This window comes from Lepisma saccharinum, chromosome 5 (genome assembly GCF_977018435.1).
Source record: "Lepisma saccharinum chromosome 5, izLepSacc3.1, whole genome shotgun sequence".
Lineage (NCBI taxonomy): Eukaryota > Metazoa > Arthropoda > Insecta > Zygentoma > Lepismatidae > Lepisma > Lepisma saccharinum.
Window position 1 is genome coordinate 83,453,090 of NC_139233.1, and position 20,680 is coordinate 83,473,769.

At 37.0% G+C, this 20,680-nt stretch overlaps 2 protein-coding genes across 2 annotated transcripts in view; one reads left to right on the plus strand and one right to left on the minus strand.

Annotated features, from left to right (window-relative positions):
• Positions 1-20,680, minus strand: part of LOC145987919 (uncharacterized) — a 341,487-nt gene that overhangs the window by 147,524 nt on the left and 173,283 nt on the right. The window lies entirely within an intron of this gene.
• Positions 1-20,680, plus strand: part of Dbp21E2 (putative ATP-dependent RNA helicase Dbp21E2) — an 87,537-nt gene that overhangs the window by 44,291 nt on the left and 22,566 nt on the right. The window contains exons 8-9 of the mRNA XM_083122722.1: positions 7,426-7,532; positions 10,334-10,441. Coding sequence (XP_082978848.1) covers positions 7,426-7,532; positions 10,334-10,441 — 215 coding nt within the window. The remainder of the gene's footprint in view (positions 1-7,425; positions 7,533-10,333; positions 10,442-20,680) is intronic.

Below are 20,680 nucleotides of genomic sequence, written 5' to 3' on the forward strand. Positions count from 1 at the left end.
TGCAATTACTTCCTCAGTTTATGACAGCATATTCTTAGATGACCTTCACAGTAAATTTCACCCCCTTCCAACAAAAGTTATTCTAGACCTCCATAACAGCCATGACATCAAATTCCAGTTGACAAGAGGTCCAATATGGTCGTCATGAATTCTCATGATTACCTGACCAAAGTTACTTGCCTTCCGGCAGACTCTCCACCTACAAATCCACCACTGTTTGACCTATCGATCCTATATCTCAGCATAATCCAAGATTTCGTCCACAACCGAGTCCCTCCTGAGGGCCTGATGGCCTCTGCAATATCCACAGTAATCCTGGCCAACCCTACTTTCTACCTTCTGCCCAAGATCCACAAACGTGATAGCTTCAGAATAAGAAGGAGGAGTGAAGAAGTTTATATTCTCTGGTTCCATGTCTACAAGAGCTTGTTATGTGGGTATGAGTATGTAATATACAAATAAATTATCACATACTTGTATTTGTGATATATTGTGTACTATCTGTCCAGAAAGAAAATGCTTGGCTGATGGTGGCGTTGAAAGCAAAACTTTAAATATGAAAAATATTAAGGTCAAATGTGTGACTGAACACCATTCCCACTTCAAGTTTTTTGAAACTAACATATTCTCTTTTCTGGGAGTTATGTTTCAATAATAAGGATCTCCGTGGGTGGCAAGAGGTAAAAAAATGTATCGGTCTGGAAAAACAACTACATCTGAAAGAAAATAAGCGAGAAGATATTCACGTCGCCAGTAGCGAAACAATTTGAAAACTTACCTTCTATTGGTAAGTAAATAAATACTTGAGAATAGAAGGTGTAGGTGAGTGGTTAGTGTTACGGCTTCACAATCTGAAGGATCTGGTTAGAGAATTATTATTATTATTATTATTATTATTATTATTATTATTTGCCAATGAGGCACCAACATGCGTGTGTTCGAATCCGCATTTATACAGTGATTTTTTTAATATCTGTGTCCACAGAATCTTGAATACATGGGATAATGGGATGTGGGAAGTGCATACCACATGCATTTTTAATCCTTGATTTCACCTGCTAATTTCGAAAAGCACCTTAGATTTCTCCTTCTTAAATAAATAGTAAATAATAAATAACCCAGACCTCAAAGGGCCTTGGCCTATCTCCCGACTGCCTGTATCCCAGCTATTGAACCCAGGCAGACTCGAACCCATGCCATGCCGTCCCTCAGTCGGATTCTTATATACAGCTACAGATTTTACAACACAATTATAATGTTAAGATCTGGACTAATTCTGTCGACTCATATAACCTAATATGTTCTTAGCTATTTTTAGTTTTAAAAATTGAAATTCTATTCATAACTCAACCAATATATATATATATATATATATATATATATATATATAAACTAACTAACTAACTAACTCTCTAGCCTTCTTAAACCCGAAGGTTCATGGCTGCAGCAACACAGGCCTTCCATCTGTCCCTATCTTGAGCAAGATCTATACACTCTTTTCCATCCCTACCGATTTCCCTTAGGTCCATCTCGACGTTGTCCCTCCATCTTCGTCTTGGCCTTCCTACTGGTCTCTTACCATCAGGTTTCCCAACAAGAATCCTGAAAACTCCTCTTTCCTCTCCCATTCGTGCCACATGGCCTGCCCACCTAAGTCTTCTTGATTTAATTATTCTAATAATGTCTGGACATGAATACAAATTATGTAGTTCTAAATTATGTAACCTTCTCCACTCACCTGTCTCCTCATCCCTTTTAGGTCCAAAGATTTTCCTAAGGATCCTATTTTCAAATACTCTCAATTTATGTTCCTCTTTCAATGTAAGGGACCAAGTTTCACACCCATATAATACTACAGGCAAAATTACTGTTTTGTTTATTTTAACTTTTAGATTCTTAGATATTAAACGAGAAGACAAAAGTTTATGAAGAGAGAAGTAACATGCATTTCCTGAATTAAGCCTACTTTTTATTTCCTCTTTAATATAATTTTCATTTGTTAATATTACTCCTAAGTATTTGAATTTGGAAACTGGTTCAAACGAGTTGTTATCAATAATTAGATTTTGATTATTACCTAACACTTGGTTTCGGCCTGTAAGCATATATTTAGTTTTCTCTTTGTTAACTTCCAAACCTATCTCTTTAGCAGTTTTGAAAAATATTTTAGCATTATTCTTAATTGTATTCACATCATCCCCCAGTAAGTCTACATCATCTGCATATGCTAACAACTGAGTCACACCATTTAATTTTAGTCCTTCTTTAGTTTCGTTTACCTTCCTAACAGCATATTCTAAGGCAAAATTAAAGAGCAATGGAGATAATGCATCTCCTTGTTTTAACCCATCATGAATTGTAAATTTGTCAGACATATTAATACCCACACGAATTTTACTTTCTGTTTCACTGGTGCATATTTTTATCATTCTAACAAGCTTCTTAGGTATTCCAAACTCTACTAATATATTATATAATTTATCTCTTTTGACCGAATCATATGCTTTTTTGAAATCAATGAATAGCTGATGGACATTTTGATTATATTCCCACTTTTTTTCAAGTGTCTGTCTGATGTGAAAAATTTGATCTGTAGTTGATCTGTTGCCTTTAAATCCACATTGATAATCACCTATAATTTCATTAGCATATGGGGTTAGTCTTGTTAAAAGAACGTTAGATAATATTTTATATGTTGTTGAGAGTAGAGAAATTCCACGGTAATTATTGCAGTAATAATATATATATATAAAAAGCTGGAATTTTTGATGTGGCTGCTAAGAATTTCCACATTAACATTCCACTGCTTCTTGATCTTGCGTGATTTGCAAAGCAAGAACTGTATGTATTGTTCACATGCATTTCCACATTAATATCGAGTAGCTACTCTCAAACCCATTACATTTTTATTAAAAAATAACAGTCGTGCCGATATGTGTAATTAATTCCATCCTAGGTATATACTAGTTGGCACTGCACTGTAAAAAAGATCTGTCTTTGAGGAGAGGCGAACCCAGGACCTTTGGCATGTTGAGAAGTTATCATACCGACTTGACCACAACGTCGTGTTCACAAAGCATTTCATTTGCCCACTTAGGCTTCTGTAAAAAAAAAAAAAAACAACCTATTATACGACATTATATACTGCTGGACAATGAAAACCGGACACTTTAATATTTGACATCTGAATTGCAATAACAGCTCGCAGGTATATTACAGAATGTTCGGCAGATCATGTAGTACCATATGCACCATTCATAGGCTCGGACTTTGTTTATGCATTCGTACTTAATTCAGTTTCTGCAACATTTAGTTAGCCCTTGTACCAGAGCTTTTATCGACCCATTGCGTTATCACAAAAAATGCAAGTGTCCGGTTTTTTTTGTCCAGCAGTATATGTTATTCAACAATAAATGCAATTTTAGGTATTTAAGGGAAGTGTAGGCCAGTAGGGATCATGCACAGAAAAGCCTGTTTTGCCCGGGATACAATTCACACACAGGAAGTTAGTTCCTTGATCGCTGCAATAGGACGTTACCAAAAGGGTCGTGGAAGTGTGATCTCTTCCTCAACGTGTAGCATCCACGAAACTATATATGACGTCACACATTGGTTCAATCACGTGGATTCACAATCAAAACTTCCTTGCAATGGGGAGACGAGTAATTTTGTAAGCAAGGGATGTGGTTGTCGGGGGGGGGGGGGAGGTAATGATAGTTTTACAATTTTTAAGAAACGTTTGTATGTGGATAGGGAATGATGAGTGCAGTGATATAAAGTCGATATCTTCTTCGCTCACTGCATGTATACAATGCCTGAAACTACACAATCTTTTAAAGTATGAATCAATATAAATCCTTTATTTTTTTAATAGAAACTGAAGGAATATAAATCGCAAACTGAAAGAAACGTCACTTTTTGAAATGACAGCTTGACGCTGGGTTACTAACAAATCCAGCATTTACACTTTCATCTGTGTTTGGATTTAGAGGCAACATTTAATAGCACAGTAAACCAATGATGCACTAAGCATAAAATATAGTTCCATCAATTCCATGCAAACACTAGTTTTAAATTGAGGTGCTCAGAATAATAATGGCAGATCCCAACCAAAGTTCATTTTGAGAAAAATGACATTATCTGTTTAATTTCAAAACTCAGGAGATTTTTAACATTATGACGTAATTTTTTTAGGTTCTTTTAAATATGGTTTTTCAAGTTTATCTGCAAATTCTTGAACCATTGTGGTTAATAGTTTCACAGATTTTGTGATGTTTACTAGGATAAAATGGGGTAAAATATATTTATTGAGTTTACCTTTATTTAACATGTTGTATTAATCCAGCTCCATTCCCCAACTTTCACATTCTTCTTCAACATCAACACCATCCCATCATGAACAAGATTTTTACTCTTTTTTTATTTTTTACTCTTGCTGCTTCAATGACATCACACCATTGGTTGGGGCAATACACACACTGCATCTTCCTTTTCTTCTTCTCAATAGCTTCATTCTTCACCGTAACATGATACTTACAGGTAAACTTGCATCTATTTTCGTCTCTGATTATTCTGTCCTTTTTGTATGACTTTCGAGGTTCATTTTTCTCGATTAAATTAAACAAATAGGTGTTCTGCTTATTACAATCACCAAGGCCATAAAACTTTAAAACAATGTCTTTCACATCGCCAGACAAACGTTGAAACACGCAAGTTAAATCAGGAATGTTACAGCACTTCTCTAATGGTAGACGTCTTTTTTCTGGAACCACAGTTAAAGTTTTTGTTAGATATGACTTGCCACTGTTTCTGCATAACTTCCGTTTGTTTATTACCCATTCAGTTGAGTTTTTGACTCGTTTTTTAGCTTTTTTGCGGAGATTCTGGAATAACAACACACTCAGTCACGGACGTTGCCATATTGTCTACAACACCACCAAACTCGTAGTGGACATAAACAAAAGCACACACAGTCGTGATATGTCATTTTTGCACTGATAATATTTTCATTATCCTTACGGACGATTTTTGAAGGTGGAATATGAGAGTTTTGACATATTCCAATTCTTTTGATACTTCAGCATATGAAAGGTAGGTGGCAGCAGTATACCGTCATACTTATATCTCAAAATTCGAGGTCGGTTGGGATCTGCCGTTATTATTCTGAGCACCTCAATTATGCACTGTTTATTGTTTTTCTTATTACATTTATTTTATTCGTCTCATTTTATGGTTTCAAATTTATTAAAGTAGTTTTGTATAGAGCCGTTTCAAAACAATTTGCAATTTATATTAAAAATTAAAAACGTTTGTCATCAAATACGCAATACATATTTCACAGACTTACATTAGTTCGCATTCTATCGTTTTATAAAAAAGTGCTGTATGGGGAAAATTGAACTGGGGACCCTTCGTGTGGTGGGCAGGTATTGTAATGACTGGACCACACCGCCCTTCTTGATTTATTGCTTATATGCTCGTACTCATGCCTTCAAACCATATTGCACTATATTATCTCATATTCATAGAAAATATTTCAAACAGAATATTACAATTAAACTGGTGTTTTTGGAAACTACGAAACATTATGTTTTCTTGTTAACTCTAAATATTGAATAGGAAGGAATTTAGAATTCGGTCACAGACAGGATAGCCCATGTCGTGTATGATTCAACAGTCTTACTTACAGAAGCCTGCGAGCTGAGCATGCGCAGTTCAACGATTGGCAAGCATCTCACTCTCTGCCTGAAACCACAATTCACATAGTCAACGCGAATGTTCTCTCAGCAATATGACATCATCCTTGGTTGATTTGCAGTGGAGTGCCCAGGAATTTGTAAACGAGATGTTGGGTTTTCATGACTTTTTAAAAAAAATAAATAAATAATAATCAACCTCTATTTTACCTCACAGTTGGGCCACGAATATTTCTCATTTCACCTTATTGTCTCATGTAGGAAGTAATTGAGTATTGGAGAAGTTATGTGGAAAAAACACATCCCAAGTGATATCGACAAGTAATTAGATTTATCAGAAGAAGAGTTTTCATATTCTCCCTCTTATAAATGTCCCTTTCCTTAGAAATTATCAAAATATGATCATTAATTTTCTAAATATTTTGCATATTGTTACCTGTTACTTTTAATTTGTCTACGTACAAGTGTAACCTTTATACCGCTGGGTGGGTTTTCAGAAAGTAACCCCTGTTTCGCCGAAGCATTTTCCAGCGATTTTCTTCTTCTCACACTTATCAGAGAAAATACGTTATAACTCTAGACTATTCAACCTCTCTACTTGGGCCAACTTTTGTTTGTAAGCTAAAACATCAGGGCATGCAACCCATGTACAATTCAGAATGCCCAAGTGAGAAAGATGGGGTTGGGTCACACCCCATTCAAATTTCCATGAAAAAAATAAAAATCTGTACTTTGCCCCCTCTTTCCCCACTCTTATAGGAAAAGGGCACGGACTTTAGCCTTTTTTTCATAGAAAAGGACCTTTGGCAATGAAATGAAACTTGTTTCATGTTCCTGCTGTCATACCTAGGTACAAGGTGAAATATGAGCCAATATGTGGAACTCTGCTATTTTATCAAAATATTGCTAATTTGCATAGTGCACAAGAAATTATTATAACTCCTAGACTATTCGACTTATGTACCTCAGACAACAACTTTTGTTTGGAAGCTAAAACATCAGGGCATGCAACCCATGTACAATTCAGAATGCCCAAGTGAGAAAGTCAGGGTGTTGGGGGGGGGGGGGTACACCACTAAATTTCCATGAAAAAAATTAAAATCTGGACTTTGCCCCCTGTTTCCCCACTCTTATGAGAAAAGGATGCAAACTTTAGCCTTCTTTTCATAGAATGGACGTTTGGCAATGAAATGAAACTTCTTTCATGTTCCTGGCTGTTATACAAGGTTAAATATGAGGCAATATGTGGAACTCTGCTTTTTAACAAAAAAATTGCTAATTTGCATAGTGCACATGAAATTATTATAACTCCTAGAGTATTCGATCTATGTACCTTGAACAACAACTTTTGTTTGGAAGCTAAAACATCAGGACATGCAACCCATGTACAATTCAGAATGCCCAAGTGAGAAAGACGAGGTGTGGGCTTCAATTTCCAAGAAATCTGCTTCTCTTGGTTTGTGGTGTCACGTGTGACCGACCACTTGCATTTTAGCTTGGTATATTTTTAGCCTCTCTTTGGGCCAAGAGACACCTTCCAGTCTATTCCACACACCTCCTTGGAAGCTTCAGACAAAAGCTAGGGTTGCTCTTATTCTTATGTGTGTTGTTTAATATATGCAACAGATTCCGAGTAAATGTTAATGAAATTTAGTTATTTGAATATTGAATACAGATAGAGGCAACTAATTAATTTCAGAAGCTAAATATATTTTCTTATTTTTTTCAGGTATTTATGATATGTCAATGGTATCTCATATAGTCCTTGATGAAGCAGATACATTACTTGATGATAGCTTCAATGAGAAACTTACGCATTTTCTGAAAAGATTTCAGGTTTGTATAATACTCTGATGCCAATTAAATCTATTTGCATAAGCAAATACAGTGGAACCCAGATTTTACATTCACCGTTTTTACATTTGCCTGCATTATACATTCTACATTTGTGGTCCCAATAGAGCAAAATTATGTACATTTTACATTTTCCCACATTTTAAGTTTTTTTTTTAACTTCGTCTCCTGAAAAACGTAAAATCGAGGTTCCACTGTATTCAAGAAATGGGAGTGTTCCAGAACAATTCATTATGTATTGAGTGTTAGTTTTTGCAATTTGATTAAAATCTGGTTGCATAACTTTAATTTGTTAATCCATATTCATGAGTATCAAACTGTGCAACATTAGTCTGCAATTTTGAATAACTAATTTATTTATTAAAAAGATTTCCACGAAACTTACTTGTAAATGTTCTATTAATTTCGGTGGCCTCTCCCACCATCCACTTGGGAACTCGATGCTTTACTCTTGGGTTACCTCGATGCTTTACTCTTGGGTTGACTTCCAGTTCCTGTTGTTTCCTTGCTTACTGCTAGGGGCGCTGATGCAACCAGTTTGTCTGCTGCGTGTGATAGGTTTGAGTTGTTGCACCCCATGCAGCAGATGAACTGGTTGCACCAGCACCTCTAGTGGTAAGCGAGGAAACAACAGGAACTGGAAGTCAACCCCACAGTGAAGCTTCGAGTTTCCCAAGTGGATGGTGGCAGAGGCCACCGAAATTGATAGAACATTTACAAGTAAGTTTCGTGGAAATTTTTTTAGTACTCACTTACGTCTTCTAATTATCAACAGTGTTTTTTATTCCCTGTAACATAATTTATTTATTTTTATAAAACAGACACTACAGATTACTGTGCCCAGTTATTGTGTCCATCCAGTACATCATATGTCACATACGAACTGAGAATGCAGAATAAATAATAAAGACGGAATACAATAATACAGTGGAACCCCGATTTTTGTGTTTTTAGGAGCCGAAATAAAAGAAGTATAAAATGGGAAACTTTAAAAGTGAGAAAATATAAGGGAAGGGGATGAACTGAAATCCATGTAAGGAATGACTAGCACAGTTAATTTTTCAGTGTATAATGTATTAAAGAGAAAAATAAAATATAAGAACCTAAAAAGAAGTAATATTATGGAAAGCTAAAAGAGGTAGTCAGGTCATGTGCAGTGATAATGTGATGTAACAGTATCATTTCATCCCCCTTTTTTCTCGGCATCACTTACAAACCTTCCTTCACCCACATTTCATGTTTTTGTAAATCTAACATGTTGTTTGTATTTTTAATCGTGGTGCCTGCCAGTCTGGAAAACTTGGCAATCCTGGAAAAGTCAGGGAATTTACTTTTTTCTTAAAAGTCATTGAATTTACTTTTTCTTAAAAAGTCACAGAAATTTCTTGTTTTTCTGGAAAAAATTAAATTTTTTGTAGTATTGCACTAAAACTAGGTGTTTGACCAAAGAAAGAAAGGAGAAGCAAGAAATTTTATATTTGTTGTGGATAAATTATAATGTAGGAAATGGCTCATGTTTTGAATTATGTTCAGCGTGTAAGGGAGAACCCTTCCATGTAGTAGATCCAATTGTCAACCTCACTTTCACATAGTACACCCTGGACTGCAGCCAGTATAATCCTTGAAGAGCTGTGTGTGTGTGTTGTTCTCTGTTTTGTGCTTATGTGTGCTGAGTGCCCCTTTATATTATGGATTTATTGTTTCAAGTCTACTTTATACACAGTAAGGCTAATTGGGACTGGGCCTGCAGTTTAAAGTGGGAACCACTATGTGCCTCCACTGGGTATCGAACGCGGGACCCCTTGATTACAAGGCAACAACGATACCACTTCACAGCCTCAGCTTTTAACCTAAGTAAGAATATTTCAGTCCTCCAACATTACACTTACGGTATTTAGTTATATTTTAGTCATTGTAAAGGGCTGGACCCCGTATAATGTGATGGGTCCAAAATAGCCTAAGTGCTGATGCACCCAAAATTTCAACTTCAATCAATCAATTGAATTATGTTCATCTAGAACTCTACTATAAAGTGGCTATTGGAATTTACCACTTCCTTGGAGGGGGGTGGGGGGAGAGCAAGGAGGGTTTGTCAGATACTTATTAGGAGCAATTACATATATTACTCAATTGTACCATAATTATACTATTTATGCCATAATTCTTCGTGTGCCCGACCCTGTGGCCGAGTGGTTAGCACATCGCGCTGCGACGCCAAGGGTCCCGGGTTCGAATCCTGGTCGGGCTTGGTTGTTTGTGAATGTCCATTCATCAATTTCATCATTTCATCACTCATCCCCATCTTTGCAAATTAGCCAAGAGGCACAAAACGCGAAGTAAAATAAACTAAATCAATCAATCAATCAATCATAATTCTTGTGATTTTTTGTGTAAAAGAATTCTTTGTCCATCATTAGTCAATACTTGATTCCCTCCCTCTACCCAGCATTTACTTTTGTTTTCCTTCTCATGTTTACTTTCACATGTGAAGTAAATATTCTAAAACTTGGTTAAGTGAGATACTGACAGTGAATGTTTAGCTATGATATTGTGATGATCTCCCAGACTTGCTCATTGTACGAATTGCCCTAAGGTTTGGTTTGGAAAATTTTAGTTCTTCTTCTGGAGAACCTGGAGAAGTCATGGATTTTTTTTAGTTACAGTAATAGTGCTTTTGGAGAAACATATTAAGATCAAATGCCTTTGGATGATCATCCGTGTAATACAGATTGATGTGGTAATAAAATCGGAAATTTGTACTATGTACATATACTTTCTTTCAGATCCGTTCTCCATGCTTGGATGGTGAATCAAGATCAAATACACAACTGACGTTTGTAGCAGCTACAACACCTAGGAGCATGGCTGACATAATGAAAGGTTTTTTGGATGTTAGTATTACTATTTTATTTATATTGGTTGTAAGTGAATTGGCTTACTTACTAGTTACTTACACAGCCTGCAAAATTAAACTTTCGTTTTGCTGAATGAGGGTAAGCGTTCTAAACTAATTTTGGTGTGTTGAATTCAAAGCTGCATACCGTTTTTCTGTATTATCTAAGGATTTTTTACAATGGGGACATGAAATATTGAATGATTGACTGATTTTTCATTAATAGTCATCTCCAACCACACTATCAAATGCATGAAACACTGGCAAAAATGACAAAATTTCAATGAAACGGGTATAAAACATGAAAATAAATTGTAGAGGCTTAGAATTAGGATACTCATAAAATTGTTGCATGTTGTGAAAACATGATACATCTTCCTGATAGACGACGGAAAACAAATACTCGCATGAAGTTTCCGAGAAACTCCACAGTGAAGTATGAGGGTTTTAGAATGAAATGCTGATGTTACAAAGAGCAACTTAACGCTACCACATGCAGACCCTATGCAGCACGTGGTCTCCCGTGGGAGACCCTTTAGCCAACAGACGAACTTTTGCCTAACTTCTATAACGGTAGGTAGAGGGGCTTCGTAGTCTTTCTGCTCACGTCAATGATACCAAAGTTAATTACACTGAAACAACACATTTATTCAATATTTGGCACAATCTGTGGCATGGCCACCACCAAACATGGACACCACCATTACACAAAGGAAACAGAAAATATATTCACAAAAGAATTAGTACTTACATAACAGCCATTTCCTTAAAGTACCTCTCATACCTGGGGGCACACACTTTTCGACACTCGCACACCACATCCCAATACTTGGCACTAGATGGGGCACGAATACAACTATGGATGCTTATGGATTCTTGGAAGATGCTCCTATGGTTCCATCTAGCATGCAATGCAGTTTGGATTTCCCTATTTTGATATGGGACGCACATATTTCATTAAACTGGCGAAAACCACACTGAGAATTCCAAGTAAGGCATTGGCTTCCATTTCCACAATGTTAGCACTTACCCTGGTCCATATTAAACTTTATATGGACAATGGGCGCCTATTCCCTGTGTAAATCCATTGTTCCCGGGCCACGCAGCCACTAACGCACTGGTTTTTACTGGCAGCACAGCCTCCGACCTGTCCTCAAGCAGGTAAAATACATAAGTGAGCTTGGACGCCAAGCTCAGAAGATAATAAAGCACCTGACCATTTTCTCTGTGACGTCACAGTCTTTGAAGCCTTTCATTGGCTGGCTGAGGTCACATGTGGCTTTTGCAGGTCTGTGGAAGGGGTTCCAATTCCCCCCACCAGATGGCAGACTTATCAGGTGGTTGTGAAAAATATGTGGATGTAAAATGTAAACAAAGGTATTTTTTCACTTTTTCTGTCCTATTTATGCCAGATAATTAAAAATGAGTTAACTTTTCATGATTTAGGCATTATTTTACCAGTATTACTTTTGGAATTTAACCATGTCACTAGTGGAGAGTATGAGATGAACTGAATGCTAAAAGAATTGTCATAAAATCCATTTTATCACTAAATGTTGGTGCAGATTAATGAAATTAGATCTCATATCTTGTGGGTGTGCGAATTACTCACAATTACATAATAATAAGTATTCTTAAGGCGAGGAGGGACAATTACGCACTAGTTGTGCATTTATTTCAATATCGTCGAATTGGGCACTGCTATTTAAGAAAGGGTTTAGTATGCAAGAGAGTATGAACTTCTCTCCATGTTGCAAGTGGAAACTGTGTTTCAAGTTGATTAGTAAGCTAGACACAATGTTTGAAAAATATGATTAATAATAATCCCATGTATTCCTTATGGGAATAATTAAGTTACGGCTAATCAAATGGGAGTTTCGACTCTTCCTATTACTATGGCATAGCTCAACGTGTCCTTTTTCCGTACATGTACTTTTCTACTTCATTGGATGTTTGATATTCCCGACAGAATGAATAAAATAATGGTCCCATAAACCTAATGCATTTCTCCTTACCTCATATGGCCATCCTGGCAGTGTTGCAAAACCTGATGTGCATAAAAGAGCTACATTTCACCATTAATAGAGCTAAAGATGACTTTCAAGGAGCTGAATTAATGCAGGCTGCATAAAGTGCCTCCTAGGGTAATTTTAGGTGTCAGAGGGGTGGGGGCGCTGCTTTTACCGTTAGCTTTAAATTGATTGCAATTTATTGTTAGTTTTCACCACCTGGATTTGTCGGCATCACCCATCTCAATAACCCAATGATGTTCATATGAAACAAAAAATAAAGGATTCCCGGATAATAATATTGTCATCTTCACCTTAGCCAGAGTGCTATATATAAAAATACCTGGGGAGGAAAGAGGGGGTGGGTGACGCAGCCTATATATGAATATCACGTCACGTGCAAAATGTACACTCATGGCAAAGGTTGGTCTTTATTGACCAGAGCCAGTGGTGGCATCGTGGTGGGGCAGAGGGTGGGTGCCACAGTTCACAGTCAAACGAGTGCACGAAAGAGCCAGATCTGGCTCCAAAAGAGCAAAGTTGGCAACAGTGTTCAGCAGCTGCCCCAGCGAGAAATTGTCCCTCCTCGCCTTAAAAGATATTTAAAAAAATATATTTAAAAAATTCTAAACTTATTTTACTTACAATTAGTGAGTATGTACTTTCCAAACAACGTTTCAGGAATCAACTATTCCCTTCATCAGGTTCCTTCTTGACTAGCGAGATCAGTTCATAGCCACGTCAAATTGAATTAAAAACAAGGAAAAAGGATATAGGAATAAAATGGTAGAAAAGGAATTCTAAAAACTTGCCCAATCCTGTTAAAACTTCCATTCCCAGTACCATCCTTTCGTAAAAACATAAGTTAAAAAGTCAATCATTAAAGAACGTTTCGACTTGAAAAGTTAAAAGATGCACGCCAATTCACTTTGCCCGTGAGAGATCCGGATTGCCTTCTCACAGAATGCAGGAAGTTGTCCGATTCCACTCACCGACCCCAAAAATTTCCCATTCACTCCCCCTACCCGCTTACGTCTAGTTTAGATCTACAGGAATCCCACATTTCAAAGGGGTCTCCGAGAGTGTTGAAAAAGTGGCAAGGGACTATGGAATTAAATGTGGGATGAAGGCTCCGAGAACAATTGAAAAACATTTCACTGACTACAAAAAGGGTGGAAAGGCTAGGGAAAAAGGGGGGAGAAAAAGGGGTATATAGTATCAGATGCAAGTGCAATAAGGAATATATTTGACAAACAGGTAGAAGTATGGATATAAGATGGGTGAGCATGATAAAGATATCAGGGAGGGAGTTCCTAGAACGGGGCTGTCAGAACATATTATTGAGGAGGGACATAATGTTAAGAAAAGGGAGGTTGTTCGGAATGAAAACAAACAAATTAGCAGGAATGTATAGGAGGCTGCTTACATTTGCAAGGATAGGACTAATAAATTAAATAGGGATGATGGAAATGTTGATGAGCTTTTCAAAAGATGGGAAAGGCGTGAGTATAAAAAAAATAGGTTTTCATGTCACCCTGGCTGTAATTTGCAAGGCTTGGGAAACCTGTGACTTTCAGTAAGCGGGTAGGGGGAGTGAATGGGAAATTTTTGGGGGCGCGGTGAGTGGAATCGGACAACTTCCTGCATTCTGTGAGAAGGCAATCCGGATCCCTCACAGGCAAAGTGAATTGGCATGCATCTTTTAACTTTTCAAGTCCAAACGTTCTTTTATGATTGACTTTTTAACTTATGTTTTTACGAAAGGATGGTAGTGGGAATGCAAGTTTTAACAGGATTGGGCAAGGATGGTAGTGGGAATGGAAGTTTTAACAGAATTGGGCAAGTTTTTACAATTCCTTTTCTACCATTTTATTCCTATATCCTTTTTCCTTGTTTTTAATTCAATTTGACGTGGCTATGAACTGATCTTGCTAGTCAAGAAGGAACCTGATGAAGGGAACAGTTGATTCCTGAAACGTTGTTTGGAAATACTACAACTATAAGTTTAGTATTTTTTAAATATTTTTTTTAAATATCTATTAAGAATACTTATTATTCTCAAATTAGATGTGTGCAGAACGATTTTTTTTTATTCAGATGAGAAAAAAAAACTTCCTGATGTTCAGGACAGGAAATATTCAGGATTTCTCAATACTGTGAAAATCTAGAATTCTGCACACTTTCTCCCTGCCATTTCTAAGAAATTTCTGACACTTGTGCAGAAAACTTTGAGAATGATGTACTTTTAGTACACAACCTTCAGAGTTTCCCAAATGTTTTGTAATCCTGGAAAACAGGATATCATTTCCCAAATCCGAATTGGATGGTATTTTTTTTTTCCTATCCTGGTATCAACATTTTGGGATACTGCATCTCCAATGAAAATATCTGGACTATGCAATAGTGTTCGTCAATATTTTTGTACACTTCTCTTCACAAAAAGTGGCACACTCATTTGAGTTGAAGTCCAGCTTCGAGGTCTGAAGTACAGCCGAAGTAAGTGTTTGGAAAGCAGCAGTGTTGCTTACTATCAATCAATATAACCCTATGCAGGGAATTTTGTCTCTCTCAGACTCAAGAAAAGGGCTAACGGAAAGATTGCAGCATAAATATTAGTTAACTGGAATTTCCACGTCTACAATCAAAGTAATGTAAATGTGAAATATTCCTGAAATTTATTTTAAAAAGAAACGCATTTTTGACATTCGTGACGAAGTAGTTATCACAATTCGTTAGAATGCAAGAGCCCCGGGTTCAAATTTGGCCTGAGCGTGGGTGTTCTTTTTGAGTGTGTCTTCATCATCGCGAAGAAAAGTAACACTAAATAACGAAAAGGAAAAAAATGCAATAAGAATAAGCGAGACAGAAATGGTGCTGTTGCAATTACTGAAAATGATGCAGAAGAAAATCTTTCGGAAATAGTGTTATCATAGTCCAGGAGAAGGCTTGAGGAATAAATAAACTTCTTCCCCATACACTTTGGCAAACAGAATCGCAAAGTTGGCACTGAATATGCAATGGGAAAAATAATAGAAATCCTGAAGGAAGAAGGGTTTATGTCACAGCCAGGAAGGCACATGAGAGGAGGTACCCTCCCCCGCCCCCCTCCCTTAGTCATCCAGGCTATTAGAAATAAGTCAATGGTTGTCCTCTCATTTAACTTTAACAGTAAATGGAATTTTTGTAAAATAAAAATTGTCAGCTTCACTTTGTTGACACGTGCACATTGGTTTCGTAATGGAGCACAAAAATAGAATTGTGACTCATAAAATTCTTACCGAATGAATGAATGCCTCCATAGATTGCAGAATAATGACTCTTCATTTTGAAATATATAGTTAAAAATAATATATTTTATGTGCAGTTGGTTAATGAGATTCGTCCTCACATAGCAGAATCAGCTATATTAACGGGAACTAGAGAACGGTAATCATTCAGGGTTGGAAACACTAACCTTCCACAAAAGCACGACTTCCCAACGTCTTCATTAATTTTCATGCACAAGCTTCACTTGTATTTTGTCAGCAATGTGTACAGCATATGAACCCTATCTGATGAAGCATATTGCTTTCAAATTAATGTAATTAGCGAGAAGCGACATCAAAAGTTTCGAGCTGGACAGAAAAAGATGGAATCTTACGGATAAATTACTCAAATAGCTTGGTTTCTTCACCGTGGCTTGTGCCCATGTGGGATAAAGGCCAGCTTTCTAAGCTGAAATCCTAGATTCGAATCCCCTTGTCTCCAAAATATATTTTCTCATCAAATGGGTGCTACCTAATGTATTTTATTCTCGTCACACCAATTGCAGCCTGAAACTTTGTTATTGTTTGCGTGCCAATAAGAAAATGTGTATTGTAGCTATTACTCGTTCAGAGAACATACTCGAGACTACTTGAAATTGAGATTCTTTAGTTGCTGCTAAGCCTTAATATTTACAAGAAGTGCTAAAATTGAAAATTGTTGTGTGATAAAACACACTGTTAATATTGTCAAGAAGAAAACCACTGAAATTAAATGAGTAAGTTGTGAGGAACATCAGCAGATGTATTTTAAGATGTTCCATCATTCACATGTCACTCTCCTCGTTTTATACATCGATAGATATTTACAAGTGACCCACTCGATGAATGCTCGCACCTTAAGAGTAATTTTCAGATGGAAAAGAAAAAATCCTGGTCCATATTGTAAGGTCAAGATGTGCGCAGATTGTAGATGTTATTATCAGAAACAAACAGAATTAATCAGTAACTACAATTATTTACCTAAACATCGTTCTTATGGCACTTAGAATTGAGCTGTAAAATATGTATTTTGGATAATTAGCTGTTTGAATTATTCTTCTTATATTATACTTATTCAGGGTGGCGACAGACCTGGAAAACCTGGAAAACCGGGAAAAGTCAGGGAATTTGAAGTGTCAATAAAAGTCAGGGAAATGTCAGGGAATTTCATCCTCTTTTTTTTTCATGAAAGATATCGTTATGGAACTCTGCACGGGAACAGGAAATCTCGTTCGTAAGTTTCGGCCTCAGCTTTTAGGCCCCTTTTATGCGCAACACAACCACCGTGCCAGAAACAAGTGATGGCAGGAGGAGAGAGAGAGAGAGAGAGAGAGAGAGAGAAATTTCTCTCGCCGGGGTTCTCGGCGGGAATTTTAAATTCGAACACTCTTTGGAGGAAAATTGTTATAACTCGGGCACTATGGGAGCAATCTACTTCGGATAACTTTTGTTTTGCAGCTAAAACATCATAGCATGCAACCGTGCACAATCCAGAACACCGGACCGAGGAAGGGTGGCTTGGGGGGAAAAGTACCCCGAATTTCAATGGAAAAAACATAAAAATCTGGAGTTTGCCCCCTCTTCTCCCGCTATTTTGGGAAGAAGGCGCAAACCTTAGTATTATCTTCAAAGAATGGACGTTTCCAAAGAGAATGAAACATGTTTCATGCTCTTGGGTGCCATACAAGTTGAATAATAAGCCAAAAAGTGATTATTATTTTTTTACGAAAAATAGGTAATTTGCATTTTTGGAGGAAAATTGTTATAACTCGGGCACTATGGGAGCAATCTACTTGGAATAAGTTTAGTTTTTCAGCTAAAACATCAGAGCATGCAACCGTGTACAATTCAGAACGCCGAACCGAAGAAGGGGGGTTTTGGGGGCGCGACTCCCGAATTTCAATGAAAAAACAATAAAAATCTGGAGTTTTCCCCCTCTTCTCCCGCTATTTGTTAAGAAGGCGCGAAATTTAATATTCATTTCAAAGAATGGACATTTTTCAAGAGAATGAAACATGTTTCATGTTCTTGGTTGTCATACAAGTTGAATAATAAGCCAAAATGTGATTATTTTTTTTTACGAAAAATAGGTAATTTGCATTTTTGGAGGAAATTTGTTATAACTCGCGCACTATGAGAGCAGTCTACTTCGGATAAGTTTCTTTTTGCGGCTAAAACATCATATCATGCAACCGTGTACAATTCAGAACGCCGAACTAAGGAAGGGCGGTTTGGGGGTGCGACCACCGAATTTAAAAAAAAAAATCTGGAATTTGCCCCCTCTTCTCCCGCTATTTTGGAAAGAGGGCGCAAACCTTAGTATTCTCTTCAAAGAATGGACGTTTCCAAAGAGTTTGAAACATGTTTCATATTCCTGGGTGCCATACAAGTTGAATAATGAGCCAAAATGTGAAACTCTGTTCGGAAATGTGGCATGGATATGTTGCAGAAAGGGGGGAGGTTGGTCATCAATATGAACTTCCCAGGCTTGCTCCAGACCTGTGTCAGTTTCCACCCAAACATAAGAGTATGAAGGTCCAAAAAGCACATTCATTTCGTAATCAGCACCATGATACCATATGGTATCATCGGGCGAGTACGACCTTACTCTGATGATACCATATGGTATCATCGGGGGAGTAAAGGTTAAGCCTCTAAATATTACGTGGAAAATGCATTGAATTATCATTTTTTTTCTTGTCCGTATAGGAGTAGTAAGCGGACTTGTCAACAGATGGAAGGGATACGAGCGGGTGGGACCGTCCGATAGTAAGGCATTTTGTTGGGCAAACTGAAGGAACATGGAAACAAATATGTTCCATTGATACATACGATTTTTGTCGAATATCGCCACCCGACAGAGTATCTCACTACAACATGCGACAGAAATTGCATGGACTGCAACATCCAACAAAAATCGCATGCATAAACAAGAAGAGCTTTAGACTGCAAATATGCTGCTGGAATTTTATTACTCTTCTGGCTAACTTTGCCTTATTTAATGTAGCGGTTCTTACAAAGGTTTTCTTTCATCATCCTGACGTATTACTGGTTTCGCACAAGTTAACATACGTTTACAATGACATTGCAATATTCTTAGATATCAAGAAGAATCCAAAAAAACGGGATATATATTGAATACTATCACGAAAAAGTGAAACATAAATCTGAATTGATGAACGTTATAAAAATTGGCAAGTGCATGCTCCCAACCTCAAATTTACTGCAACACTAGTATTGCAATGAAATTAACGCCACTCTCTGTTCTGTCTCTTTAAACTCGTGAGAGATGGTCACTAATCTCTCACTGAGTAAGGATAAAGTCCAATATTATGAAATAAAATACTAATAATAAATACGTAAATATTTTAATATCATACTCGCATTTATTCGAATCATTCAATTATAAAAGCAAATCACTTTCTTCAAGAATTGACTTTTCTCTGCCAGCCCTGCTAAATTTTCACTTTCCATCTACTGATTTATACGAAGGGTGGCCAGAAAGTAATTTTGAATTAGTAGGGACATTGATTTTTGAAAATGCCAAAAACCGTGAAAAATGGTAATTGCTGCGAAGTTGTGTTTATGAATGTGCAGTGATGTCTGGACACATTTTTCGCCCGTTCGAAATATCGAAATAATGCGAATTTGGCATAAAATGCGAATTGTTGGAGTTTTTAGCGATTTTTTTAAAGAAATGTCCTAAACCAACAAAAAAATTCCATGAAATCCAACATTCTTGACTTTTCTAGGCCATGTTTGTGTACATAGAACATGCAAGTTTTCCAACATTTTACTCAAGTGTAAACTATAGAGTTATACGTACATGGAATAATTCCGACAGCTACATTAAATCATGTATTTCGCATGAATTTTTCAACTTTTATCAAAACCATTTGCATCATAGGGCAAAGTGGCAGGGTTCTAACAGGAGATCGAGTGCGTACCTACTGTCACACGGGAGCCACATCTTTGTATTTGTCGCACGAGATATGTTTTGAATTACCAAGCTAAGTGCGCACCGTCGGCATTTGTCGAGCGAGTAATAATGGAGCTCAGTTGTTAGGGCGTCTGACTACTGTGCGAGAGACCCACGGTTGATCCCGTGCGGGGGAGAACCGGGATGTTTTCCACCTATTCAAAATGCTCCGGTGCCCACCCAGCATCATATGAAGCTGGTACCTTGAGGAAACTTTGAGGGATAAAGGTAGCCAGGAGTGTTGTGCTGATCACATCACCCCCACCTTCAGCCGTGATGAAGAAAGTGCGGGGCCCTAACTCCACACCCCTATACACCGTCATGGAAAAGTGCAGGGGAGCACTTTACTTTTACTTCCTCAAAAATCTTTTCCAACATATTAAACTGTCACGAAAATACGTAGACCATGTGACCTACAATTTAAAATAATAGTTTAAAAGCACATATATATTTGGCAGATAAATGTTCTAAAATAAAAATGCGAATTTTGGGAAACTTAACCCTAACAAGTCAAAAAAAGATAATGCCAATTTTTGGTGCCATAATATATCGGAATTTGTCACGTGAGATTGATTGATTTTTATTTTTTGGGGTGCGTCGCCACTTATGGTCATTATGCACCCTTCAGTATATACGGGGAAAATTCCATTATCTAAAATCCTTACCTTAAAATTAAAAAAGGGGTATGGAAAATAACTTTCCCAAAATAACTTTCAAGATATCAAACTCTCACGAAGAGGCGTAAGCCATGTGACTTACAATTTGAAACAGTAATTTAAAAACACCATGAAGGTATAATTTCAGATATTTGCCAGAAAATGTGCTAAAATGAAAATGTTAATTTTGGGGAAAATAACACCGTATAGTAAAAGATAAAAAATAATAAAATACACCAATTTGAAAAGAAATAAAATCAAGGTCCCTACCGATTAGGCATAAATAAAACAAGAATATCAGTTGTAAGT